This window comes from Penicillium digitatum, chromosome 2 (assembly GCF_016767815.1).
Source record: "Penicillium digitatum chromosome 2, complete sequence".
NCBI lineage: Eukaryota > Fungi > Ascomycota > Eurotiomycetes > Eurotiales > Aspergillaceae > Penicillium > Penicillium digitatum.
The window spans coordinates 845,995-873,681 of record NC_089385.1 but is presented as its reverse complement, the minus strand read 5'-3'; the positions used below and the strand labels follow the sequence as shown (position 1 = coordinate 873,681).

Below are 27,687 nucleotides of genomic sequence, written 5' to 3'. Positions count from 1 at the left end.
CTCTCACCCCAACCGATGTTAGAGAGCAACCTACGCATCCTTCAGTTGAATATCATGAAATCAGGACCAAGAATGGAAGCACTCATCAATGACCACCAAAGCCAAGACCTGGATATCCTTCTGATCCAGGAGCCATCGATCACAACCTACCGCACACATGTCAACCATAGCGCCTGGCGACTTTATCGACCCACTACACAGACCGACGCAGTTCGGTTTCGCAGCCTCATCTACGTGAACAGACGGATCTCCACCTCCTCACACCGTCAAATTCCCTGCAACCACCCAGATGTCGTAGCCATCAAGACCTGGACGACCGCTTCTCAAACTCTTTTCTTTTCTGTCTACATACCTCCAGTACCGCTCTTTACGGCCGATGACGAGTCAGCAATGCCGGCGCTCACCGCAATAGCAAACACCATCACAGCCGCCGTACAGAACGAGCAACGCTCTACAAGCGTCATCATCACGGGCGACTTCAACCGACATCATCCGATGTGGGGTGGCAATCATATCCCCCCCAGATTTCTTGAAGATGCCAGCGATCTGATCACCTTCTTCCAAACTTACAATCTCTCCAGTTGCCTCCCTCGGGGAACGGTGACTTACTGGGCTCTAAATAATCCAGGACAGAACTCGACCATCGACCAGACAGTGACAGACAACCCAGGCTTGCTCGTCAAATGTCATTTGTATCACGAGAACTACGGATCAGACCACCGTGCCACCTACTCGGAATGGAGCCTACAACCTCAGAGCAAGCCAAGCACAAAAACCAGGAAGGCGTACGAGCGCGCGGACTGGGCGAGAATCGGCGAAGAAGTCGTCTGACAGATGAACCCATGGAAGCAGATCAAGACCCGGCCAACACTCGACCGGGTAGTGGAGACCCTTTTAGCGGCCACGGCCCAGGCGGTCGACCGCTTCACACCCGACACACGCCCCACGCCATACTCTAAGCGATGGTTCACGCCAGATCTCAAAATCCAACAAGTCGAAGTCAACCAACTGCGTAGGAGGTGGCAGGCAAACTGCGCCGAGTTGGGAAGAGAGCACGCTCACACCACGGCTGCCTTTGAAGCTATGCAGCAAAAACGACGAGCGTGGACGAGGACCATCGAGAAAGCCAACTCCTCGCACTGGAAGCAGTTTCTAGACGAAGCTGGTGAAGGGAAGCTCTGGAAGGCCGCGACATACATGAAGCCCCGAGAGACATGGGGTTGTGTCCCAACATTGCGAGTGGGCTCGGATGAATGCACCCAAAATGAAGACAAAGCGAGGGCATTCATGGATGCGTTCTTCCCCGCCATGAACAAACCCGAAGTCCGCCCACCCATCGCATCGGAGACGGAACTTCAGTGGCATCCGATTACTGAAGTGGAGATCGAGCGATCACTGAAAGCAGCTAAAGGGAATACTGCACCCGGGGAAGATCACTTACCGATGCTGGTCTGGAAGAAGCTTTGGAAGCATCTAAAGGCCATTATTGTGAGCATCTTCGCAGTGTGTATAGAGCTAGGACACCACCCGAGACAGTGGAGGAGCGCAAAAATCATCGTCTTACGGAAACCAGGCAAGCCGGATTACTCGGCCCCTGGTGCTTATCGCCCAATCTCACTTTTGAACACACTTGGCAAACTCCTGGAGGCAGTGATGGCCCGACGGTTGTCCTTTCTGGCGGAGAAACACGGCCTACTGCCAAACAGCCAGTTTGGCGGACGGCCGGGTAGGACCACCGAGCAAGCCCTACTAGTGCTGTCCAGTGCGATCGACAAAGCCTGGTACAAGCACAAGGTGGTGACCCTAATTGCCTTCGACCTTAAAGGTGCCTTCAATGGAGTCAATAAGACAAGCCTGGATGCGTCGCTCCAGACAAGACGGATCCCGCTGGTGGCCAGAAAATGGATTGCAAGCTTCATGAGCGACCGGCACGCCAACATTGGGTTTGACGACTTCCGCACTGAGACTGCTCCGCTGGTGAACGCTGGGCTAGCTCAAGGATCACCACTTTCCCCCATTTTGTTTGCATTCTTCAACGCCGACCTAGTCGACCAGCCCGTCGACTCCCAGGGAGGTGCGTCGGCATTCATTGACGACTACTTCCGATGGAGAGTGGGGGGTTCAGTTCAAGAAAATTTGTCCAAGATACAGTCTGAAGATGTCCCTCGTATCGAAGAGTGGGCGCGGCGAACTGGATCCTGCTTTGCAGCGGAGAAGACCGAGCTTATCCACCTCACCCGAAAGAAGGGAGAGCACAGAGAAGGACAAATCATCTTCGATGGGACCGACGTCAAGCCATCGCCTACAGCAAAATTACTGGGGGTGGTGTTCGACCAGCAACTTCGCTGGAAGGAGCATGTCCAGCAGGTTATCAAGCGCGCCACCAAAACGGCAATCGCCTTAAGTGGACTACGACTCTTGCGCCCTGAGCAGATGCGACAGCTCTACCAGGCATGTGTCGCGCCTATAGTGGACTACGCATCGACGGTCTGGCATGACCCGCTTAGAGACAAAGTTCACATCCGACACTTGAACACAGTTCAGAGAAACGTGCTGATCAGAATCCTGTCGGCGTTCAGGACGGTAGCAACCGCGACCCTAGAGTGGGGACATTTGGGTGTGCACTACTGCTAGCGCGTGCGCGTAATGGGCCCAGAACCCGCAGTGATTATATAACACTAGGTTGTTACAATGGCCCATTGGAACTTCGCTCTCAGACCTACACTCAATACATAAACCTTTCTTTCTTGTGTGCCACTTATACCCTTCTATTTCTCTATTTGGGCTTTTATAATTGTTTCCACTCAACTCCGATCATGTCGGATAGTGCAAGAGAGCAGATAAGTCTCAACAGTCCCCCTCCACCACCACCACCACCACCACCCGAAATTCCTGGCTCGAAAATCTCCAGTTACGTCTTGAAACTCAGAACCGCTCCTTCGGATTACTTTTTTCAAGCACCAAACCCACCCAAGTACGTGGACTTGTTCGACGCGCCTACTGGGCCCTATTTCTTCTATGGCACGTTGACCGACCCGTCCATGATTCGTGAAATTTTGGGGCTGGAAACTGAGCCGGAACTGCGCCCAGCACGCCTATCGGGCTATAAGTGCAAGTTGTGGGGGCAATACCCTGCACTGCTGGATGCTCCAGACTCCGTGGTCGAGGGCGCAGTGTATCATGTTCAAACGGTTGAACATGGGGAGAGGCTTGCGGCATATGAAACAAAAAATTACAAAGTCGGCCCTTGTCGCATTCGCTATAGTGATGGAAAGGAGCCTGCGGACAATGTCGGATATACATTCAAGTTCAAGGGGGATCGGACTGATTTGAGCGATGGAATATTCGATCTCAGGGTCTGGTTGGAAAGAATGGGAAGACTTGCTGCGGTAAAAAAACTCGATGCCAAGAATAGCATATTGCAGGATACATAGTACACAAAAGTCTTTTGAGATGGCAAGATTGCCCCTGTAGAACAGCTACTCACCTGTGGAGCTTTTAGGCACTTTAAATGAGACTGTAGTTAGTCTATTTTCGTTTATAATAGTTATGCTTCAAACACAATCTAGATAAGTCGCAGATCCGCAGATCCGTTTGGGGCTTATCATTCGCTGGCAGCTCAGCAGAGAAACCGAAATCACTCCGCGACCGATGCGCCCAGCCAGCGGCGGCGACTAATCTGCTTAGGCGGAATCCTTCGTCCAAGACTCGACCTCAGATGGCAAGAGCTCCGGCAGGATCACATTCTAACGAGGCTTGCCTGCCAATCGTCTTCATATCCGATGCACAGACCAGGGGAATACCGCACAAATTATTGGTCTGCTCATCCACACGCCCCCTCCATTTCCAGCCCGCATGATCTGTTCCTTGTCCTTCTGTCTCTTTCTCTATTTTATCTGATTTTCGTGAAGCCAGCGAGGATTTCGGTCACAAGGCACCTTGATGATACGAGTCAGGACAGCATGGATCTCCGGAACCGGCCGCAATGTTGACTAGTTTATATCGAGGGAATGGATGTTAGCGCGCAGAACAACGGCATCTCTCACGGCTTTATAGACCCGAAAGCCATTTTGCGGTCATTGTAAAATAGAATTAAAAAAAAACCGTCTCAGTGTTAGTCGTATAAACCTGCGCTGATTAAGTACCGGCTAACACGAGTCGTCACAGAGTCAATCTGATCTCAGTCATCTTCGGTTCCGAAACGCAGCTAGCGCCCTCAGCCAAGGTTGAGAAGACTCTGGCGCAGCAAGTCTGCCCCGCTGCACGGGGACGAGTGTCCTGAAATAGTAGGGGAAAAGCGCCCGCATGCGCAAAGGCCAACGATAGAACAGATTCATTGCTGCGGACCAGAGAAAAAGGCGTCATCTCGAACGCAGTGATCGGAGTTTAAGGGAAAACAGGGCAGGACGAGGGAGGACGGCGTGGGTTGCCATCACGGGATCGCAGGAAAGTCGACGAGTCACACGGGAAAGGGGTGGCGGAGCTCAGGAGCTCGGTGATCCGGATCAATAGCAGAAATGCCTCACCTGCGAGGTGAAGAGAGAAGAAAGGCGAAAAAGAAAATCTGAGCTGTAGGATAGGAAGGGAGAAGCAGGGATCTATATACAACCACGCACGGGCACGCACAGCGACCGATGACGCTAAACCTAAGGGGTCAAGGCTAAACCTAAGAGGGTAACTCATTGTCCCTCTCCGATATGGTGTAGTGGCTAACATCGCCGTCTCTCACACGGCAGCCGGGGGTTCGATTCCCCCTATCGGAGTTTTCTTTTTTTGCCGCATTCATTGCAAATGAAAATGTACCCAATGATTCGGTTAGCCCTAGAGGGCGGGGACCTTGGAAATAGCGGCCGACCTTGGAGGAGTCATCACCTGACCTCATCATATCTGATCAGGATCTTTTTTTGTCATTTTAAAAAAATTTCAAGACACATAACATAGTGTTAAGATATCTCAATTGCAATACAGTACACCAATCGCACAGAGGCTCAAAGGAAGACGACATTGAGGTATTCCATCATTACCATCCAAACCAAACTTGCCCACTCCATCAGCAACTGTCTTTCCCTCCACCCAGACCGCGGGGTACTATCAGTCTTCCCAAAAAAAGAATCGCAAATCAACCTCAGAATCAACAACCATATAAACCTAGCCCTCCAAAATGGCGACAATTTTAACAGCTCAACCGGCCACAGATGCTGCCTCTTACCTTGACCTCGCCATCACCCTCACAATCAACAACTGGCCGGCCCTCTCACTAGCCGTGCAGTCAAACTGGGGCGGTCCCAACTCAAGCGAGAAGCGGGACTGGCTTTGCGGCGCTATCTCCGATATGCTGGCTGACCGACCCGAGACCGACGCCGAGGACCTGGAGGAAGTGCTCATTCAGGTGATGAGTGACGAATTTGAAGTGGCGGTGGACGACGAGAGCGCTGCGGACGTTGCGGACATGATCATGGAGCTGAAGGCGCAGACGGATCGCGGCGAGTTCGGCACTATCCAACAGATGTTGGAGAAATTCCAGAAGAAAAGCCAAAATCGCTCTGCTGCGGCCCAGTTCCAGAAGGTTGAGGTTGCGGATGAGGATCAGGAGACGGATGGTGAGAGTGAAGAAGGGGATGTTGAGATGGGTGAAGCGCCTAGGTTGGTGCGGGCTCCAAGAGAGAGGGCTGAGCCCGAGATTGATGATGACGGGTTTACAAAGGTTGTTGGAAAGAAAAGGTAGATGTGGACTTTCGTCGAATATGTTTGTTTTATTTCCGTTTAGCCTTGGTGACAATAGGACCCCTACGATAGGTATCCTTTTCTAGTTACATAGTTGCATTTTCACCAACGATTGATCTTTTATCAGATCTGGCTTGCGTGGGCTAGCCCCTATGTGGTTGGAGATAACCTAAGAATTCATAGACGGTTCAACCGCTTGGATTCATAGATGGAGCAAAGTCTATGGAAGAAAGAATGTGGAAAAAGAGACGTTTCATCATCGTCAGTTGTGGACTGTCTGTGGTATCATTACGCGACCTCTGTCCACCCCCACCGCCCTGTTCAGAGTTTTTCGCAAGCATATCTTTGGCGTTGGAGTCACTTTTCAATAGCGGTTTATCGCACTTTTGAGAGGGTGAACATTCAGGTAGCCTTGGTGGCCAAAGCACTTCACTGGGCCTCGGTCTCGGAAGTGATGAGCTTGGTAATCATACCAATGGCAATGGTTTGACCCTACAATCCTCTTGTTAGCCATGAGAGAAAAATAAATGGGAAGAGGGTGAAAAAAACATACCTGGTCACGCAGGGTGAAACGACCTAATTGGTTGTACTCTTCGTAAGTCTCGACACAGACCGCACCAGCGGTGCTAGTAACCTCGAGACGGGCAATAATGGTCTGGCCCTTACTGGCGAACTGGGGAGGGCGCTTGCTCTTGCGGCCGGTGCCGGGCTCGAGCTTGTGAAGAAGAGCGGCGAAAGTAACTTCCTCAACAGCGGAGTGGACGTGCAGGACACAGTTGAAACCGGCTGTCAGAATGTTCTTCAGATCCAAGATACGAATCTTAGCCTCGAAAGCAGATACACAGTGAACGGGGCGCTTAGGCGAGCAGAGCACGAAACCAGGGAAGAAGTCTTCTTCCTCAATGCCACGGATACGCAGGCGAACTTGGTCACCAACCTTGGCGGTCGAAATCTCTTCTTCTGTTTCACCGTACATAGCAGAGATTTGAATCTCCTCGCGGTTAGGCATCATGAGATAGGTACCACTCTTCTTAATGATACCGGACTCAATGCGACCCTCTGCCATGGTACCCATGTCACGGTACTTGGCACTGATCGGCATCATGAACGGCGCGTTGACCTTACGCTCGGGGAGCTCGAATGCAGTCAGGAATTCGAGCAGCGACGGACCGTCGTACCAATCGCACAATTCTTTGGGGACTCGGTCTTTGATACCGATGGTACGCTGGGCAGAGATAGGCATGCAGAAAATGTCCGACTTCTTATACCCCAGGGCTTCCAAGAATTTGATGACTTTGACGGTGCATTCTTCGAAACGGGCCTTGTCCCACTCGACAGTAGGGTCATCCATCTTATTCACCGCTATGATAAGTTTGGAAACGCCAGTGTTTCTTGCAAGTAACGCGTGTTCGCGGGTCTGGCCACCCTTCTCGAATCCAGTCTCGTACTCACCCTTACGGGCAGAGATCACCAAACAACCGAGATCAGCCTGAGACGCACCACCAATCATATGAGGAACATAGGACTTGTGACCAGGCGCATCCAAGATCGAGAATTGACGCTCGATATCACCCTCCGGGTGCGGGATGGTGACCTTGAAGAAAGCACGGCCAACCTCGACTGTCTTACCCTTGGAGCGTTCCTCCTGGGTCAGATCAAGAGCCCACGAGAGGTACCAGGTCTCTCGACCAGCTTCCTTGGCCTCCTTCTTGTATTTGTCCAGTGTACGCTCGTCGACCATGCCGGTGGCATGCAAGAGAGAACCTCCCAGGGTGGACTTGCCAGCGTCGACGTGGCCGATGAAGACAACGTTAACGTGCTCTCTGCGCTCACCGTAGATTTCCTTTAGAGTTGCGTCATCAACATCAGCTAGCTGAGACTTTGCGACGGCATTGGCATCGCGAGCTTGCTTGGCCATCTCACCGCGGGCTGGGCTAGAGCGGTCAGATGATGGCGTGGGAGAAGATTTGCCAGCGACAGCGGCCTTATCTGTCTTGTCAAGGCCCTTGGTGGCCGCCACCTTTGAGCCTGCCTCAGCAGCTGCGGCGCCCTTGGTATCACCATTGGCCTCCTTGGGGGTAGTGTCAACAGGCTTGGCTGCCGGCGTAGGAGTGCCGATCGAAAGGACCTTGGTCTTGGGGGCAGCGCTGGAGGAGGGGGCACCGATGGACAGAACCTTGGCCTTGGGCGCAGCATTTGATGCAGTCTTGGGAGCAGACTGAGCCGGTGCTGCAGCCTGGGGTTGCTGCTGTGCTGCTACAGGCGCATTATGGCGAGGCTGCTGGGTATAACCACCGTATTGCTGCTGTTGCTGTCCATTGTTGTACTGGTTGAAGCCACCAGGCTGTTGGGCATAGGCGTTGTACTGGCCGTAGGCTTGATGCTGCTGGTAGCCACCGTAGGCCTGTTGTTGGCCGTACTGAGAATATCCCTGCTGGGGGTAACCAGCATACTGTTGGTACTGTTGTCCGGGGACGAAGGAAGAGGCTCCAGGTGTGAAAGAGGCGGCGCCAGGTTGGAATGAGGGTGCTTGGGCCTGAGGGCGAGATTGTGCGTTCAGATTAACGCCCTCAGCCTGGCGGGAGAGCTCATCCTCCCAGGATTCAGGTGTTTGGTTTGACATCGTGAAATAAGATTCAAGGTCAAATTATCACGAAAATGCTAAACCAAGACGGATTTGGACAAGTATAGGTTGGGTCAATAAGAGGGGGCCCCAGTGCCTTTTGATTTTGCACAGGTGTATGACTAAGACCCCGCGATTATTTTTTTTCACGTGATATTATACTGAATGGGTTTCTTCCATTGTGCGTGACAAGAAGGAGTTCTAGGAAACTAATCTGTTTGCTTATGCTTCTGGCTTTTTCAATCGTCTAACCTTACTGCACTATCTCTTTTCAAATATTAAAGGCACAAGTGTCTGGGAGTTGGGCTGACCGTTGAGCTTTCATTCTCTTATCGATAAGCACCCCTCCATGCAGTTTGTTGCTCAGGGGCCTTTTATATCGCCTGTCAATAAGATTTGCCCAAGAAATTTTAAAGGCCGTTGGCCTTTAAAGTGAACCAAAATGGATACTTTTCTAACTGGGGTTTGTATTGTATATCATTGGTCAAGGACTAGCAGCTAATTCGTGGATTGCACACAGCTCACCCGGCAGGCTATGAATTATGCCATTCGGTATGCTTCAAAATAATTGAGGAACGACACCCTTCAATGCTAACAGCTGTTATTCAGCTCGGGGATTGCAATAACTGCCAGTTATGCAATGCGCCAGTCATCGCGCTTGCTCAGAGTAAGTATTCTTTTCGGCTGCGGAAAGAAGTCAGTGCTGATTAGTTCCCCCAGAATGTCAAGAGCGAGGACCGAGATGAGCTGATCTCCTTGCAACAACGCCTGGAGAGCAAGATACAAGTTATCGCCCCCGCTATTGACATGATTGAGTTGATGTAAATCACCCGATAGTGAGTGGGATTGTCAGAAAGCTAACAATTGGTCTAGCGCTGCTCGAGGAAACACGTCCTTGGAATCTGCTGTCGACCTCACGAAGTCTCTGAGATGGGAAATTCAAGCCCTGGGACAGCGGCTGGGAAAAGCCGCAGCATCTGAAGAACTGAGACGCAAAGGAGCAAGATCGTCCAAAGATCAGACGAACGGCGAGAAAGAAATCAAGCTTATTATCAAAGATATCAAGAAGCTTTTGGCTCGGATTGAAGACGCAGTGCCACTGATGAACCTGGCCATCACCACCTCAGGGGCCAAGTTATCCACTAACTTGCCCGCGACGGTATCACCATCCCGGCTCCTCCAAGCAAGCACGTTTCTCACGGCAGGTGATACACAATATTCAATGTCCCCATCTCAGGCAGTGCAAGTAGGGCCGACGTTTACTTTATCGATGTACATGCTATTTGCCAGCCACCTGCGACCCCAGGATGAGGAATCTGTCCGCGAGGCTACATGGAAGGAGGTCATGCATAAGGCACGTTTGAAGCTACGTCGCGTTCCCATAGCCTCATTGCAGGATCCAGACGAACGCCTACGAAAGAATCTTCCAGGACCAGCTGGGTCCGATGAATACGCTTATCAAGTCCTGATCATTGAAGACTTGGATGATAGCCGACTCCATACAATCGACGAGAATGATCCGCAGCCCCAAAACTATGAAGGCGTTTCCACGGCAGGGATAAGGGAGATTCTTCCTATTCATCAAATTTCAAAAATTTTTTACGCAGACACCGGGAGGATCCTCAACATCAGCACAGAGGGCGAAACAAACAATCCGGTGCTGCTGTTGAAACGGGACTTGAATGCTCTCCCGCCACGACGCATGATGGAACGCGACGAGGTAGAGGAGGACTTCCCTCAAACAGAACCTGAGGAGGAACCAGAGGACGAGGAGCAAGCTCAACTCGACGCACAGCTGAAAGGAGGCGAAAATCCAGATAAAAACAGCTTCAATTATCTGCATGAAGACTCCATACCCGAAGAATGGCGTCTGCCTCCTGGACTGGACCCAGAATGGATTGCATTTGAAGTCTACAACGAAGATGAAACCTCCGATAGCGAGTCCGAAGCCGAAAACCCCGACTCATCCACTGACGAACCCTCAATCGACCCAAATATTATGGCCAGGCTGTCACTGAATGAGAAGAGTCTTTCATCACACTCCCCGTCTCCATCAAATCTGTCATTCTCATCTGCCACTGCCACAAGAACAGTCTTCAACCCTCACTTTGAGAATATCCGCACCTCCCTTTCCCTCCTCGAAACTCTCCTCCGCCTAACATCCCTCCAGCAATTCCAGCAACAATCTCACCTCTCCATCAGCGATGAGCTCCTCAACTTCTTCCTGGAAGAATCCTCCACCACTGGCGCTGGTGGTGACGAACAGCACCGCCAGCGGCTGCGCTCCGAGGCCCGTCGTCGCGTTGGCTGGGACCCCTACAATGAAAGCCCGGTCAAACACCGCGGTGAGGACTACCAGTACGGCTGGGAGTCCGGTACCGATCCCCACCAATATGCTGGCGATCCTTACTCGCCTAGTGGCCGGTCGCAGGGCTTCCATCTTCGTTCCAGGGAGAGCACACCGGAGACCCCGGTGCGCAAAAGCTCGTCGAATTTCCGTCCAAGTAGTCACCGTGGTGTGAGGCCTGTGTAGGCTGAGTCGCTCCTTTCAAAAAGATATGGGTAGGTCTCTAAACGATGGAGATATAGGCTCTGGCACTACAGATTGGATGGGAAATGAATGGGAAATCCATAGACTATGATGCTTGTACATGTATTATGATCATGATTATGAGATAGCAAGCGCATTGCAAGGTTGATATTTTTTATCATGCCCTTGGGACGAATTCTCCGTTGGATGTTAGATTGTTCTGGCGAAAGCCAACATCTGTAGCGGCCATTAAATATCGGCTACTAGTATACGTGAGAGCTTAGATGGTCAGAGCCCCAAAGTAAGATGCTATGTAGATAAAAGGAATGACTATTCAGATATCAACCACATAGACAGATAAAATCGCTCACTGAAAGCAAGTTGCAGGAAACGAAGCCGGGAATTAAAGGAGAGGGAGAAAAAAAAGCCTGAAACGCCAAAGACAAGAGACCCAATATTCCTAAACTCCAACCAAAGCAGATTTCCAGGAGGCAACTGACCGTGTTTAAGCTGGCGCACGCAGTAGTGTAAGACCACAATCTCGGGGGTATATGGTATAGACAAGCGCCCTCGTAACCAACTAAGATCCTCTTGCCGATGTGTCCTTGTAATGGAATAAGGAATTACTCCCAATCTTCGTCGCTCTCATCCGCCTTCGCAGCGGAGGAGACCTTTTCCTTGGGACTACCAGGTGTGCGGCTAGCAGTGCCGCTCACAACATCGTAGCTAGATTCGCTGTCGGCTTGGGAATGCTGGTCGTGTGAACGGCGAGGCTCGGCTTTCTCTGTTTCTTTGGTGGGAGCGAGGGTCTGAGCACCGGAGCGGACCTGTGGAGTAGAGGGAGACTGAGACTCAGAGTCAGAGTCGTCATCCCAGCCGACTTCTTCTTCGTCCTCAGCGGAGGCACCTATAGAGTAGAAGTGGTTAGAGCTGAAAATCAAAGATCACCAGATTGATGGACTCAACATACCCTTCAAAAGCTCCTTGCGCTTCTTCTCCTCGGTCTCCACGACGAGACGCAGGAAGTAGTAACGAGTCCAGAAGTCGACGTATTCAACCTGCTCCGGCACGAGCTTTTCCATGGCCGAACGGAGCTCGGGGTACTTCTCCAAATCGGCGGCGATCTCACCCGTCTTGGTCTCAACATTGAACTCCTTTTTGAAAGAAGGCCACTCATCACTGACCGGGTCCTTGGTGAAGCTTTCCAAGTTTGAATGAATAACATGCAGTTGTGCCTCGAACCGTGTGGCATGAATGACCCGCTTTCCCTCGGCATCCTTGCTCTCGAAAAGAAGCTTGCCGGACTCGTCGGTATCCGGGGGCAAAATGCTAACGGCCTCACGCAGCTTCTGGCTGATATTCATTCCGAATCGCAGGATCGCTTCATCAGCTGCTTCCTCTGCCTTCTCGATCTCCTTCAGCCGCCGAGCGGCTTCCGCCTTCAACCGGGTAATAAAGCTTTCTCCTCCACTGGCGCCAGCGCCTCCGAGTTCCCTCTTGTCGCTAAGTTGTCCTACTTCTGCGGCAGCCTTAGGTGTGACAGTCTCGTCAATTTGTCTCTCGCCACTGCTTGTCAAAGCAGCAGTGCTGAGAGACAGCCCCTTTGTCCGGTCGGCGAGTGTGTCCCTCAGATCTGAAAATCCTTTCACAGCTTCCTCACTAGCAGCTGCATACTCCTGGCGAGCACCCTCGTAGTATGATTCTCCCTGCTTGCGTACATTGTTCCATAGTCCTCCGATTCGGGAGCCCCAGGGACTGGCTGAGAATGCGCGGAAGGTCTCTTGTAGCTCATCGTTGAGGTTGGCGCTGGACTCCTGCGGATTGGAGTCGGAAGGGGCTCCCTCCTTGTTGGAAAAAGCCTCCTCCTGGATGTGATCGTAAGCGATATCCATGATTGGGAAGTTGCAAAAGGGAAAAGAGGGTCAAAGACTTGGACGCACAAGGTTGCAGTACCTCCGCGTTCGTCCACGGCCCGACCGCCCCGCTTGCGACGATCTTCAAACCCACCTATATCATATATACACATTGGTCATCTATTCAAGGTGATAACTATATTCATAGTAACCTCCATTTAATAGTGTTTTGTCATTTCTTGTATGTTCATAAATCATGGTGTCTCTTGAATAATGACGTCCAAAACAATGTCATGCTTCAGGTAAGCTATAAGGCTCTCCTACACTATCCTGACTCCCGTTCCAAAAATTCGGAAGCGGAACGCTCTCCATGACGCTCGATGTAAGAAGCTGGCTCCGAGAGAGGACCCGACCCTTCCATTGAGGATCTCGATCTACCGCCTGCGAGGACTCAACTTGTACCACTGAGCCAGGAACTCGAGGTCGCTGGAACGAACCGTCGCCCGACTCTATTCCACATACTCGTTCCTGGATGGGCGATGACTCGGGGACCATTTCAGTAGACTCTTTGTCGCCTTCCTGGCTCTTTGTCTGGGTTTGCGAGAATGGCCCCCGTACTTGTTTTTGAAAGTAAGGCCTCCAGGCACCCAAATTTGTGTACTGGCTACTGCCTTCGTGGGGGAAAAGCTCAGACATCTTCTGCGTATTCAGCGTTGGTATTGGCTCGTGCGGGAATTGTGTAGCTGCGTGCATTCGTTGGTAGCAAATTGAGGCATCAGACATTGGACCTTCGGATGGAGGTGCATCATCTAATCCAGGGCTCGATTGCACAGCTGGCAGAGGAAGTTCTTGGGAATCATCCTTGGGTGACTCTGGGCTGTGTTGGGTCACCTGTGAGCTGTCCGGCGGACCAAATGCTCGACGGTTTTTCTTTAGAGATGGCGTCACGGAACGTCTATCAAGGTTGTCCTCGGAGTCTCCGTATTCTGAGTCCGCATCCGTTTCGTAGACGACTGTCCTCTCCCTCTTGGTGGTTTCATTTCTCGAGTTCCCATTTGCTTCGATGGGGAGCTTCTGGGAAATTGACTCTGTTGCAGGTGCAGATGAGGTGAATTCCTCAGTAGTGGTTAGATCGGAATGGATCAAATTTTTATAGCTGCTTAGAGAATCGAGTGTTGTTGGTCGTGGTAAGGATTCACCTCCAGGGACTTGTGAATTTTCGGCCACTCGCCGAGCTTCCAGGAATTCTTCTTTAATCGGTTGCAAGGGGTGATCCGTGAGGTTTAACAGTTTCCATTTTGAAGGAGAGCGAGTAGCACTGCGAAATTGAGACGAGGTTATGATGGCGAGGCCAGGGCTTTCGGGTGTCTGTGAAGAAGGAATCTCGCGCGTCCCATACTTCCGCGGTGTAACAGGGATTGTAGATGCATGCTCTCCTTCAACTCGACTTCCGGTATTTGATTCTTGCGCTTCTTTTGGTTGAGATATAGGTTCCCCGGTTGAGAGATCCAGCTCTTCTTCAAAAGCTCTGCGCTTTCGTTTGGCAGGAGTCGCACGCTTCATAGGCTGTGGTTGGTTCACTTTGCGCGCATGTTCTGTCTTTTCATATTGTATGTTTTTCTTCTGCGGTATCGGTTGGATATATCCCATGTTCACGTCGTCGTCATCATCATCGATGGTAATGTAACGTCGTACAAAGTCCATCTGAGTTAAAGTCTTATCCCGCTTTCCAACTGACTTCTCCAAAAATTTTCGACCGCCCTTAAGACGAACACTTGCTCTCGGTGTCTCGCTCTTTCGTGCTCCGTGACTTCGGTTTGCATCTTGACTGACGATTCCAGAGCTCCTCCGCTTCTGCGGGCGTTGATTCGAATCGCGCTCTCGTTCACTCATCTTGAATTTCGAGACACATTCTGACCGAACTGGTGGGACGGGTAGATAATCTGAATCTTTGTCAGACCCGTCATCTACATTTGGCCGCTGATGTGTTTCTTGGGTATCGTCGTGACGCTTGTGTTCGTCAATGTAGCCAAGCTGGTCATCATTCGAAGGTGTGGGCTGTGTCACGAAATCAATTTGCGTGAGAGTGGATTGAACTCGTGGCAACGATGTTCGCTTACGAGTGCTTGCTGATGTCGATAACTGTGGTGATCGGTTCCGTGCGCTGATGGTTTTCGTGGCAGTTGATAGAAGATCTGGTGGACTAGACCTTCTCGGGTTGCGGGGCTGATTTCGAGGGGTCTCTGGCAGCTTTCGAGACTCGTGCGGTTCTTTCATCGCAATGACGATGGTTCAAGGCTTGAAGCATCGGACAGGGGCCTACTGATTAAAGGTATGACGTTAGGGGAGAGATGCCTCAGGCCGTTCGCGTCGACGCGTCGCTAATATCGACGTGGTCCGTGCGTTGTGGTTTCGACCTCCATTCACAACAGTCCAAAGATGACAAAACAAACAGCATCATGTATTTTTTTTTCCACTCTGGACTGAGTAGAAAAGTAAAAAGAAAACGGGAAAAAAAAGAAATCTCAGGTTTGGTTTTAGGAATAGCCGAACGCGGGGGTCGAACCCGCAGCCTTAAGATTAAGAGTCTTACGCTCTACCGATTGAGCTAGCCCGGCTGGGCTGTTGGAAGTTGTTCCACTTAATGCCGAATAATCCAATGAAGATTGTCTTCCCTGCAGCTCACACGAGAGCGACATTACATTCCTGTGGTTCACCTCCAAAATCTCAGTTAATGCAAATTATAACTTCATATGGCAAAACGATAGTCTATATGGAGTTATGCTAAGCGTTCAACTCCATATGTGATATCCAGCCTCCCCAGGGAGTTAACACGCTGTTTACGACAATGTGGAATTAGTTGTATATTTCTGGCTTGACACTATGTAATTCCCAACCCGACGGTGATGTAGCCTTTCGATTTCCCTGAAATTGACATGAGGCTTCCAGAATACCTGTCAGTAGCCATCGACTGACAACTTAAACCAAAGGACAGCGTGTCTGTTAACACCTGGAGATATAAGGTTATAAAATATAGTCCTACCACGTGTTTCAAGATGGACCGCTCGCCTGTGGAAAATGGACAATTTTCTTTTCACCTTGCATCTACATACAGGTAACATATAATGGTCTGGTTGTCAAAAATTAGTCCTCATCAGACATCAGCCACTCGGGAATAGCATCCTCATCTTCAGGGTCCTCAGAAAGCAAAGATCCCTTCTCGATCTCGCTGTCAGAATTAGAACTGGGCACTGGTGACGGTGGCCGGGAGACATTAACCACACTTGCTGATTTGGATCCACCATATGTCGATAGATCTATGGCGGTAGGAGCCTTGTCGGATGATCCTGCGAGAACCTGGGGTACGGATATCGAGTTTGAGCTGTGGTTTGGTACAACTACCAGTGAGTAGCGAGGCGTTTTTGATGCTTTGTTCCTGGCAATACTCTTGGGAATCGATGCCCGGGTTATGGTCAATGGCGCAGGCCTTTGAGGTTCCACCGGGTCTGGGGCTAGAGGATTATCGGGCAGGAACCCCCCTCCAAGAGTATGAACCTCTTGGAAGGGCGGTTCTATTTCATTTTCCACGTATTCGTCGGGAAAATGCTGATCATGCACCACTCTCCCCTTTCCAAGAGCTTCCAGAAACGGGCCAACAGCTGGTTGGTCTGGTTCAGGGAAGAAACCACCACCAGCATCTTCAACATCCATTTCATCCTCGATGTCCTCGACCTGTTCTTCGTCATCGCCAGCATATTCCTTGACCCTCTCTGCAATCCTAAGCTTTATCAAAAACAGCCGCCAGAACCTCAGAGCCTCCGCAGCTCTTGCTTCCAGTGCAGCATGCCGCCTCTCATCCTCGAGACCCCTCATAACTTCCTCAAGCGCCTCTTGGTACTCAATAGCAATAACAACCCCCCCGAGTATAGCCGTGCCTCGACGGCCTCTAAATTCAAACCCAGTGACTGCGTCGGCATAGTCAATGCCAAGGATTCGAGCTGCTCGAACTGCCTCCGGCCGCTTGATGTGAACTCCGCCAGGCGGAACCATGCTGGGCACATAGACATCGAGATTTCCATATGTGTTCTTCGGGATTCTTCCCTGAACCACCGGTGGTGGAACGTAGATTTCTGTCTGGAACTCGGCGTATAGTGTAGTCTCCTGGGGCTCATTTTCATCTTCATCATCACTCAAGCCCCCGCCCTTGTTTCGACTTGCAGAAACACGCTTAAGAGGCTGCTCGCCAACTCTAACATCCCGCCCAAGGCGATACCATTTATCGGAGCTTCGCACAATATGCAGGTCAGATCGACGATAAACGGGTTCTGATGTCTCACTCCGTGCTGTGCTTTTCCCCAACCCCACGTGTCCAATGATTCGCTTGGGGTAAATCACTTCATTGCGACGGACATGACGCTCAAGCGCATAGACAGGATGGTCCTTAAAGTCCTGGATATTGCGTGGCATGGGCTCAGCTGCTGATTTGGATGTTAATTCACTAATTTCTGCCTCATCACGATCCTCGAAGAAGGGTTTTTCATAGGCCTTTAGAGCCCTATCCCACCATTCCTCGCCATTCCGTGTGGACTCCACGCGCAGTTTCCGCGTCTTTGCATTAAAGGCTTTAACATAGCGACGAGTGAGGTCTCTCGCGGATGCGTCATCCTCGAATCCAACCACATAGTTCATCACATTTAAAGAGTCACTCGCAGGCGGTTCAAATTTCGAAGGTTTTGCAAGGGATTTTGTTACGATAGGGTCAATTGAAACCCATTTATGTGCAGCTTCGTTGAACGCTTCCACCCAAAACACTGGAAATGATGAGTCTCGCAATATCGGAACCGGGCCTATGGATGTTAGTTAAGCGTACACTAACAATCACTAAATGTCACATACCCGAGTGGAATTTTGGTTGAGGGGGGCGAGAGGGGGCGAATTTAGGCTGTCCAATCCGTCGAGGCCTTGGAGCTGCAGGTGATTTTTCGCTCTTGCTGCGTTCATCTGTTGAGGATCCAGGATCGTCTGAGGATATCACAATATGTTGATGCTTTGGTTTAGACGGCGTTATGTCTTTCACAGTGCCAGACAATGGCAGCGGTTGTAATGAGCAAACAAGTCTCGCCTCTACGGCTACAGACCGTAAAAGGGCACAGAATAGCTGAGCCCCGAAGTCCCGGGAACCTTGCATTGTCTTAGCTTGGGTACGGAAATCCCCTTTGGACAAAAAGACTTCGGCATTTGGCATGATTGACTCCTACACACCCGTGTCAGCGAATAATTATCGATAGAAAAAACAGCGAATAATACCAATTTCTGCTTTAATTGCGATTCATCTTCCGCCCAATGAGCCCGTTTCATTCCTGGTTTGGTGACCTGAAATCTGCGTGTGAAAGTATCTGCAGCCTGGTTGAGACCATCCATAAACGTGGTGGATCTGCTATAATGCGGTTTATCCTCATCTGGATGCAGAAGAGCGATTACTTTCCTAGAGAGTGTCTTCTTCAGGAATTCCTATGATATTGTTAAACCCCCAATCGATGTACCCAAGCAGGCCAATTCTCACCTGTAAACCCTCGTCATTGCACCACATGTTGCGTAACTGAACGTGGCCAAGGAGGCAAAGAAGATGACATTTATGCACATCAAGTCTAGCTTTTCTCTCAGCTCCATTTAAGGGCTTCCTTCTTTGGCCTGCTCTTTTGTGCTTCTCGGGTTCTTGCTCTAGTGTGATCTGGAGCATCTCATTGTCGCCTTCAGACGCCAAGCGTCTATTCAACAGGGACAGGGGCGGTTGCTGCAATTCAACATCTTCCCAGTCAACATCTGATTCTTCCGATGTCGATGAATCATAAACAGTTTGCACTGATTGGGTGCTATGTTTGTTTGCTTCTGTGTCCTGATCTGTTTGTTCCGAGGCCCCTAGCCCCACGGGGATAGCTTTCATATCTCCGGCCTTGCGTCTCTTAATTGGTCTGTTCAAAGCAAATTGCTCGGGATCTTTAGCTTCAGCCTCCTCCAACAGTTCTTGATAGACATCTGGAGTATGGTCATCTGTCTGTCTCTGGCGTTTAGGTTGACGGGAGGGCGTCGCCCGGCTCCTTGCGGAGTGAGGTGGTGTTTGTCGCACCATTTAAAACCAATGGTTTGAAATGTAGAGTCATGTAGCAAATTTCCAGGTTTTTGGTCCGATGATGTTCAACGCGTCGCGCGTCAGCACTCAAAGTGGCGTTCAGTACCCCGCCCTGCAATGAGACAAAACATCAAGGAATACAAAATGTAAAATGTTCAATGTTACTTCGAAACGATATTCTCAGAAGGAAAAAATGTCCTCGCTCAAGCCATGTTGATGCATTGCACTTCGGGTACTTTCAAATCACAAGGTGCGTCATATCGGACTTTGATTAATCCGTACCGACACCAATATAACCTGATTAGGAAGCAAGCTGTCTGCGTGTTGTCCTGTATCAACAGGTTTAAATCGTTTACTCGTTGATGCCTTGTTTTTCCAGATACTGACTGTGATTGTTTAACTTATTGATGCCTCACTTGGATTTAATGTAATATGAAAAAAATACGCGAACGCTAATGTACACACCCAATCGAGGATATTCTCTATCGTCCTCTTTCGACCGCGACTCGGCCAAAACATTTCCTTTCCTGATCAAAATAAGCTTAAGCACCGGAAAAAGACAAGCGAAGGATAGTACTATATCCAAAGAAGATGATGGTTTACCTTTGTATATAGTTGGACAGTGAGTCCTAATGGACCAAGGATATATCAAAACGGGAGCGCAACTGTACGAGCTTTCTGATAATAAGTTGTCTTCCAAAGTAGTACATGTCGAGCAGGTAAGATGTATATAGGAAATCCAGGACGCTAATCAAAAGCGACTCGTATAACTAAACTGTCATCTACCACACTGCGTCTAGCACACATCCCAGCCGTTCTTTGTTTCTCCCTCGCAGAGTTCCATGAGCTCCAAGGAGGGATACATTTTAGGCAATAAAACCCACACCAGGAGAGATAACTCGCCTGCCAATTGATCAGTTAGGTTGTCCCAAAGAGTTGACAAGGGCCCTTCTAGAGGGAGGTCTGCAACACAGAAAACTTTCTGAATGAGACCGGGCTAAAAAAAAGGTAGGTTAACAATGACAATGCTAGCGTCGACATTTTGACACTAACTCCTCATTGTTGAAGTGTTGAAGGGATGATTCCCCTCTCCAGACCTACTCTAGACGTGCATGATCTACATTTCGCTTGCATCTGTCAGTTGCGTGGTGCTCACACCTTTTTGTCCTGAGCCATGCCGATTGGTCGTGTGTTTTACCTCCACCCAGGCTCGGCCGTATCCGAATTTTAGCAAAGGCCTTGCAATTCCAATTCCAAAGATTTTTTAACTTTTGTTAAGCGATAGATCCATCTAAAATTTCCTCTCACTTCCAATGTACAACATACATTGTAAAGAGTTGGGAACGTGTTGAAGTTTTCGCCGAGGCTGTGAATTGAACTTTGTGGATCTCTAGCCGATCATTTCTGTGAATATTCACCCGCCCCTACATGCACAGTAGGGTTAATGGTTAATTTGTTGGACCTTGGCTATAAATTTAGAGGACATGACAAGGGGGGGTTTTATTTCTTCTCTTTTTTTGCTCTTTTAGTTCCGTTTTTGTATTGCCGTGCGTCCCTAGTGCAATCCCTAAGCTGCTGGAAAGGTCGCCCCGTGAAGTGAGAATCCTTGCGGATAGACAGTTTTATCTTACCCCCGATAAAATCTAGTGGCATTCTTTGTGGGAAATAAGTATCAGTAAAAATTGCTCAAGTGGTCTACCCTTTCGCCAGTAGGTAGTAATTTTGTATACATGACACGTATTATCAATAACTACGTTTAGCGAAAGCCCCGAGACGATGGGCCGACATGCATGTTGTCAAGGAGAATAGGCTGCATGTCTTACTTTGCTCTGAAATACTTCCAATAGAGTTTCAATATTTTAGAACTAGATGAGTTGTCAACAATGGAGCCAGGCACGTACTTGTAGGCGCATGTAGCTGTTATGCTGCCTGTGGGAGCAAGGTGCAGCTAAGGGGTGATTCTCGCTGGACACATTTTCTTAGCACACCTGTCACTTGCTTTTCTGCTTCCTAGAGTTCAACACGGATTATCCAGCTGGAGTGTCCAATACACTGCTCTACAGACTAGGTACTAGATACATGCAGAGTAGCCCAGAAAATTGAGTAAAGCGAGTATATGTTCTCTCCTCTTGGACTCGGATCTGATAGGCCATCCTCTTTTTTAACGCAGTCTTGAAATCTTGTGCAGCATGTGTCTCGACTTGGGCGTATGTATTCGGAGTTGTTCGGTTGAGAATATTTAACAGACCCAGCAGTTTCCAATACCCTATCTATCTCTCCACATCAAAGAAAGCACGGTACATCCTCCGTACAAGTCCCACATGTAGTGGATACTCCTGGATACCAGTGACCAAAGCAAGGAACTCAAAAGAGATAAAACGCCAAGGGCTGTCTCCACTAGCGAGGTGCTCCGCTGCGGAATGACGACTTCGTAGTTCATTGATTATGGTTCGACGGACGCCAAACCACGCATCTACTGTGGCACTATTGTGTCACGAGACATCCCCAATTCAACGCCAAAAAACCGGGTCGATATACCTTGGTGATTAGGGAAGAAATGCCGACTGAAAAGCTCATTAAGGAAGGTTTGTACATAGCTCCCGTCTTGAAAATCGGCGCTGGGGCCGGCGTTACCGACACGTTGGAACCCGAACAACTTTCCCAGTCGTCGGGACCGGTGAATTTCAATTCCAACAAACTCCCGGGTTGTTCCTTTTGGATGGGAACCCGGCTCCATGGCAGGGATATTATTATTTTTGGGACGGCTGCAGGGATCCTACACTTGGGATTCTATCTGCAAGGTCACCGTGTTTTGTATTTTTCCCGTCTTTCTGTCGTATACAATAAAAACAATTAACCGCTTATTGACTCGTGGGTACTCCGAGTACAGAACATTGGTTCCATTTGAATCGTAAGTTTTTGTTAAAGTTCACCTGGGCACTTTAGTCATTTCCATCTAGAGCATATGTCACACGTTATAATCACACCTTTGTCTGATCGATATTCGCACGAGAGCAATGAAGGAAGATTCCTAGGACCAGAAATTCGGGATAGAAACTTCAACAAGTACTCTTAAGCCTATACTCCCTGTACGGACATTAGAAAATAAAACCAAATCTTTTTTCTAGAAATTAGTTGACCCGGAGTGACGGAGACTAGTGTGCATGTTCCGTGATGCACTTCTAGATCCCACGTGCCCCTCCTTTTGGAGCAGTTTGGGGAAAAAGAAAGCCCAGGCTTTAAGCGCCCCGACGCTTTGTTTCTGATGGGTCACTTTCTTCCCACCGCCAGACCTAAATACGGTAGGGGTCCGAGTTGCCACAAGAAGAAAAAGAATAACAGAGGAAACTTTCGTTTCTAGACACGTAAATCTTCTAGAATCATTCCGACACACTTTGATCTTCCCGACCTCGGGAGTCCGTGCAACGACTAATAAGCCTTGGCGTAAATTGAGAAATGTACGGGTGATTGTTATTGAAGGAATTTCCTGTCGAGGAAAATCCCAACCACTCCACATCTCTATGGGGCCGAGAGTGCCCCAGTCTAGAACCCATTAATATCACAACTTTCCGTTAGGTTTTGTGGATTTTGATTCGAAGTCAATATTCAATGTGTTCATCTACGAAAAGAATAATCGCCTCGGGGCATGACGGCGTTCCAATCTCACTATCTCTAGGGGAGCCCTGCAAGATTCCGCATAGGTGTCCTTGGAACTCATTTCTGATCGGCCGAATCTAAATGGCAAATCCCAGCAGAAAGGTTGAAGGCGGCCCGTGGCTGGGCGGGTTGCATGTTCCCAGCTAGATGGAATCGACCTCCATTGGTTCATCGAGCCCAACCAGCCAGGAGCCTTCGATCGCGAGGATCGAGATTCATGCCCTGGATAAATGCCAGACTAAATTTTGAAATGGATACATAATATGTACCATCCAGGGTCCCACGTCAGGGAACAGGAGGATCACTGGGAGATCACCGGAAAATGAGTCCTCGGTTTTCACCACACCAACATTCCGATTTTGAATGTAGTGAGTCTGCCGATTAAGATTGAATTTAAGATTTTTGTACGTAGTCTTTGAGGAGAAAAAAAAGGAGAGAGAAGAGAAACGACAATATGTTACTGGTAATAAAAAGAATTGAAGTAAGAAACCGTCAAAGTACACATTAATTCCGTCCAATCAATTTCAATAAAAACCCAAGAAACTTTTTCCCCAGCAAAAACAGGGACACTACGGAGTACATGGGCAAGTCCTATTTCGGGTTATTTTTTTTTTTTAAAAAAAAATTCACGCCTGAAGCGCCTGGGCATATTGGTGCTCTTTAATGTGCTTTTTTACTCTACTTTACCAATTTACCCAGCTTTTTTACACGGAATCGAGCTCCACTTACCGGTGTTTGCTTTTGCTTTTGCTCTTTGCCTTTCAAACATTTCAAATGTCGATCCTACACGCTGAATTATAGTTGTCGGGATTGTCCTCCCGCCCTGCCAGATTATACCTTAACCCAAGTAGTCGGGCTCTTCTTTCCCCCATCCTTCTCTTTCAAAAATGTCTGGATTCGTGTCCGTCTGACTCTTTCTTTGGTATTCATTGTGGGACGTGGATTGGGGCATCGCGAGATCAATTCCTGATTCTAACTCATGAAGAAATAGCCCACTTACCGTCCATTTCGCAGAGCACCTAGATACCTGCTACTATTGAATTCGCTGGATAAGAATAAGATGACCATGGGTACTAGACGCCTGGTAAGTTTGTTTTCTGTGTCAATATTGATATTCTGGTGACTATTTGACTATAAATTTCTTGCTAACGCTGAAACATACAGGCACTTCATGCTGACTGGTAATACTACCTCCATTGGCCCCTCCTCACCTCTTAATTCTTTACCAAACCAATGACTGGCGTGACTGACTATACAACAACAGTGACACACAGTCGTTGACTGCCAGTGTAACAGATTATCCTGTCGAGAATGGAAGAACGTATCATAGGTACCACGAGGGAGGTAGGCATACAATTCCGGCTCTGTCGGATCTCGCACAGCATTTGCTAATTTCAATATTTAGCTTATGTGTATCCCAATGATGAACAGGAAATAGATCGCCTAGACATGCAACATCACATGTTTAAAATGGCAATGGACGGAAAGCTATTCCAGGTTCCCCTCCAAGACCCAAAGCATATTCTTGACATTGGCACTGGCTCGGGAATATGGCCAATAGAAATGGGTATGATCACCCGTCCCAGCTCTGAGGTCCTTGTCTCACCATCTTCAATTGTCTCCATGCAGCGGCGTTGTTTCCAAACACCGAAATTATAGGGACAGATCTATCCCCAGTGCAGCCAACAGAAGTTCCTCCAAATGTCCATTTTTTAATTGATGATGCCACTGTAGAAGAGTGGCTATGGAACAAGAACTATTTTGATTTCATTCATACCGGGCACATGACTGGGGCTATGCCGTCATTCAAACGTGTACTACGGCAGGCATTCAAACATCTCATACCGGGAGCCTACATGGAATGTCACGAGCTTGACCCAAAGCCGAAATGCGACGATGGAACTATGCCCCCTGAAAACCCTGACGGAGGATACAGCGCATACGCCATGCATGATTGGGTAGATCTTAATGTACGCTCGAGTCGTGATTCAGACCCACCAAGACAATTCAGAATCGCCCACCGGATTGCACAATGGATGGAAGAAATAGGATTCATTGACATTGAACAACGACTCTCCAAAATCCCCATAAATACCTGGCCCGAGGATGAGAAGCTGAGGACAATCGGTGCTTGGAGTGAGAACAATTGGCTTGATGCTTTGTCCGGGTGGTCATATAAGCCCTTTCTTGCCCTCGGCTGGTCAAAACCCGAAATCGAGGTCTTCCTCGTCGATGTGAGGAAGAGTATACAGGATCGGAGTGTCCATGCTTATATGGACTTTTATGTGGTGACAGGGCGGAAACCCCTTCCAAGTGAAAGTAAACCTGCTCCATAAGTTCTCATCTCCCCGCTTTCTCGTCATGATTGTCTTGCGTTTTATCACACCGTTCCATAATGTCATCTCTGAGATGATTAGCATGTGCTACCATTGGTAGGCAAAAGTTTACATGCATTGCATTGGCGTTGTGTACGTGATTTCTATTTCTTTCTTTTTATCCTCTACATCAACAAATTATTAATACCTACACATATAGTTAGTTATGCGAACGTTTGGTATATAACGTGCCTGGCGTGGCTTCGAACAACAAAACGAATCATCATATGACATAAAGCGTGAAACATAGAAATAAATTAAATGAACCAAAAAAGTACCACAACCCAAATTTAATACATACAAACACAGAGGTGACAATGGAAGTCCAAATACTGGCCTGTTGACTCGCCGTGGAGCCTGGAGCGATGGAGAAATTAGTCATCGCGCCAAGAATCGGAAAGCGAAAGTTGATTCCGAGCACTTGCGCCACGCCTAAGACAGCAATCGGCCTGCACATGCCATAGCCAATCCCATGTCTTTCGGCAGACATGCCTATCGGCATGCTCTAAAGCCACCAGCTACTGCGACACTTGACCATCCCTGGATCAGCGATGACCTACTCGCAGCCACGTTTCGTCACTTTGCCAACGGTCAACGGCGCCATGGGAGCTGTGTTCCCGGACCACTGGAAGCACGACGGCGCCTAGCAAAGCGAAGAAATACTGTCCTAGCAAGCATAGGGGGAGGTCCGGCTGAAGATATCGCGTGTCTGTTTGGCCGCAATGGGAGGGAACACATAAAATGGTCCGACCATCCGTGGCAGAGAGCGCCATTCGAAACCCAGAGTATGTGTGACAAGGCACGCCAAATCTTTCGAGAATCTGCTAATTGTTCTTCGAAGGCTTCGCTGATCATTCTTTGTGTCCTCCTGAAGTAGGGTTTTCTTTCTACAACCAGAACCCGGAGGCTGGACCCGAACACAGTGAAGTTCATACTACTCATGCTCCTCCTTCCTTCCTCTCCAAGGCGAACCAAGTCACACGTGAGAAAATTCTAGAGGAGTTCTTGGATGGAAACAATTGGGGTATTGAAGATGCAAGGGACTTCACTCGTCGGTTGAGAATTGACCTCCACCGGGAACCGCGATACAGCCGGCAGATATTCGAGCGGTTACTTGCTCGTTCAGACCCAGATCTCATAGAAGCAATTGCGTTCTTGGACGACCCATTCCTGAATACCCGGGGATCGGGAAATTACGCTGCTGCTGTCGAAGTCTTTGTTCGAAGAAAAACAAAACGCGGCAAACGAACCGCTGTTTTGAATGCGATTAATCGGGCATTGGAGCTGGGGTTGATTTCAACTGATGAGATCTGTCTGATCATTACCGCTTTACCGAACATTCTCGTCGAACGAAACAAGACTCTGGGATCATGGGACCACAAGGCTTTGTTGAAGCACTACCGGGCAATGTGGAAAGCTATTGGGTGCTGTCACATTCTCGGATATCACGATCTGGATAAAAGCATTCTTGACGCTTGGCTTGGAGAGCTCCTGCGCCTCCGCAGCTTTCGTTTTGCAGAGGAACTCATCATCGAAACCCATAATGCAGATAGTCGCAGCCAGTGGCCTTCCACCTTGGTTCAAGCCTGGCTAGAAACTATGGAAGCCGATTTGGAGACAAGCTTGCCGTTTCCCGATAAAATCTTCAGCCAGCTTGATGTTGACAGTGCGGCGGACTGTGTCATTCGTGTAACAGAGGCATTGGCATCGTCTTCAGCAGACAGGGTCTCCAGAAACCAATTGCTTGAAAGATGGCGGGATTGCCTCTCAAATGCGGAAGTCATTTCGACCGTTGCAAAGTCGCAGGTTTGGTTCGATTTTCCTCTCCCGTGCGTTCAAACACAGATCAAGCATGCCCCTCTAAGCCATTCGACTCAACGCCAAATCATTTTGCGACTCTGGCTTCTACGAACGCTTGGTCGATCGACTGGGCCCATGTACAACCAGAAGGCAAGAGTAACAGATCGACCGATTTACTCGCTGCTTAATCTCTACGAAACGGTGATCCAATATACCAGTGGAGCTTTCTTTCCGGACTTCATGCGGGAAATCCATGGCCTCGATCTTCCATACAACAGCCTTCTGCTCTTAGCCGTCAACAAAAAGGGCAAAACTTCCATTACCAAAACAACCCGCAAAACACTTGAACAACTGGAAACCTCCAAGCTCTCCCTAGCAGAAGTGTGGACAAACCCATCCATATACAAGGGAATACGAAGACTTTTCCACACCACATTCGACCAAATGTTTCATCGCATGAACCTCACCAGCCCAGACACAGTTGAACAAATCTTGAACGTTGTTCGATCAGGGGACTCAAAGAACATCTGGCCCATCCTCAGACTTCTGAACAACAACACCCCTTTCAAGATCAGCCTCCACAAAGCCTGGCAGCCCATTCCACACCCCAATGAGAAAGTCCTTGTGCGATACCACCCGGGCTTGCGGACCAGCCAATGCCCCGATCCCCATGCTGCGGTCGACCTCATAAACCAGCTGGCTGTTGCTCTGTCCTGCTGCAAGCACTTGACTCCGTGCCAGTCTTTCCATATGGTTCACTGGCTTTACGGGTATCTTCGCAGACACGGCGGGCCCGTGGATCCGGAGTTCGTGCGGGCCATGTATCATGCTGGTGTTGTCCGGTACCGTCGTGACGGTCGCCGTATATCACCCACTCAGTATGAGTATATCCTTTGGATCGTTGGCAAATTTGAAAGTTCCGAGGTTATTGAAGAGCTCACTGCCCTGCCTCAGATTGGTGAGACGAGGCTTGACCGGTAGTAGATGTGGTTCGT

At 49.2% G+C, this 27,687-nt stretch overlaps 9 protein-coding genes and 2 non-coding genes across 11 annotated transcripts; 6 read left to right on the top strand and 5 right to left on the bottom strand.

Annotated features, from left to right (window-relative positions):
* Positions 1-834: 834 nt before the first annotated feature.
* Positions 835-2,634, top strand: Pdw03_6383 (reverse transcriptase; the record flags this gene model as incomplete). The annotated part of the gene is made up of 1 exon (XM_014680060.2): positions 835-2,634. One exon carries the CDS (start codon positions 835-837, stop codon positions 2,632-2,634), a length of 1,800 nt encoding a protein of 599 aa, XP_014535546.2.
* A 182-nt stretch (positions 2,635-2,816) lies between these two features.
* Pdw03_6382 (AIG2-like) lies at positions 2,817-3,434 on the top strand (the record flags this gene model as incomplete). The annotated part of the gene is made up of 1 exon (XM_014680061.1): positions 2,817-3,434. The coding sequence occupies one exon, from the start codon at positions 2,817-2,819 to the stop codon at positions 3,432-3,434; it is 618 nt and encodes a 205-aa protein (XP_014535547.1).
* Positions 3,435-4,691: 1,257 nt separating this feature from the next.
* Positions 4,692-4,763, top strand: Pdw03_tRNA95. Its single transcript has one exon. It is a non-coding gene; the product is annotated as a tRNA-Glu (tRNA).
* Positions 4,764-5,161: 398 nt separating this feature from the next.
* Pdw03_6381 (Pre-rRNA processing protein, putative) lies at positions 5,162-5,725 on the top strand (the record flags this gene model as incomplete). The annotated part of the gene is made up of 1 exon (XM_014680062.1): positions 5,162-5,725. One exon carries the CDS (start codon positions 5,162-5,164, stop codon positions 5,723-5,725), a length of 564 nt encoding a protein of 187 aa, XP_014535548.1.
* Positions 5,726-6,153: 428 nt separating this feature from the next.
* Pdw03_6380 (Translation release factor eRF3, putative) lies at positions 6,154-8,347 on the bottom strand (the record flags this gene model as incomplete). Its single annotated transcript, XM_014680063.1, has 2 exons — positions 6,154-6,216; positions 6,278-8,347. The coding sequence occupies 2 exons, from the start codon at positions 8,345-8,347 to the stop codon at positions 6,154-6,156; spliced, it is 2,133 nt and encodes a 710-aa protein (XP_014535549.1).
* A 442-nt stretch (positions 8,348-8,789) lies between these two features.
* Positions 8,790-10,880, top strand: Pdw03_6379 (RanGTP-binding protein; the record flags this gene model as incomplete). The annotated part of the gene is made up of 5 exons (XM_014680064.2): positions 8,790-8,810; positions 8,868-8,899; positions 8,957-9,014; positions 9,068-9,168; positions 9,221-10,880. 5 exons carry the CDS (start codon positions 8,790-8,792, stop codon positions 10,878-10,880), a joined length of 1,872 nt encoding a protein of 623 aa, XP_014535550.2.
* Positions 10,881-11,500: 620 nt separating this feature from the next.
* Positions 11,501-12,769, bottom strand: Pdw03_6378 (BSD; the record flags this gene model as incomplete). The annotated part of the gene is made up of 3 exons (XM_066101333.1): positions 11,501-11,784; positions 11,848-12,001; positions 12,062-12,769. The coding sequence occupies 3 exons, from the start codon at positions 12,767-12,769 to the stop codon at positions 11,501-11,503; spliced, it is 1,146 nt and encodes a 381-aa protein (XP_065956416.1).
* Positions 12,770-13,021: 252 nt separating this feature from the next.
* Positions 13,022-15,007, bottom strand: Pdw03_6377 (DNA repair protein rhp41; the record flags this gene model as incomplete). The annotated part of the gene is made up of 3 exons (XM_066101332.1): positions 13,022-14,788; positions 14,851-14,872; positions 14,940-15,007. The coding sequence occupies 3 exons, from the start codon at positions 15,005-15,007 to the stop codon at positions 13,022-13,024; spliced, it is 1,857 nt and encodes a 618-aa protein (XP_065956415.1).
* A 268-nt stretch (positions 15,008-15,275) lies between these two features.
* Pdw03_tRNA67 lies at positions 15,276-15,348 on the bottom strand. The gene has a single exon. It is a non-coding gene; the product is annotated as a tRNA-Lys (tRNA).
* A 526-nt stretch (positions 15,349-15,874) lies between these two features.
* Positions 15,875-18,891, bottom strand: Pdw03_6376 (DNA repair protein Rad4; the record flags this gene model as incomplete). The annotated part of the gene is made up of 5 exons (XM_066101331.1): positions 15,875-17,577; positions 17,627-17,984; positions 18,038-18,241; positions 18,294-18,766; positions 18,858-18,891. 5 exons carry the CDS (start codon positions 18,889-18,891, stop codon positions 15,875-15,877), a joined length of 2,772 nt encoding a protein of 923 aa, XP_065956414.1.
* Positions 18,892-23,583: 4,692 nt separating this feature from the next.
* Positions 23,584-27,673, top strand: Pdw03_6375 (TAM domain methyltransferase; the record flags this gene model as incomplete). Its single annotated transcript, XM_066101330.1, has 9 exons — positions 23,584-23,601; positions 23,682-23,698; positions 23,782-23,861; positions 23,923-24,084; positions 24,147-24,751; positions 24,935-24,985; positions 25,053-25,071; positions 25,411-25,677; positions 25,734-27,673. The coding sequence occupies 9 exons, from the start codon at positions 23,584-23,586 to the stop codon at positions 27,671-27,673; spliced, it is 3,159 nt and encodes a 1,052-aa protein (XP_065956413.1).
* Between the last annotated feature and the right edge of the window lie 14 nt (positions 27,674-27,687).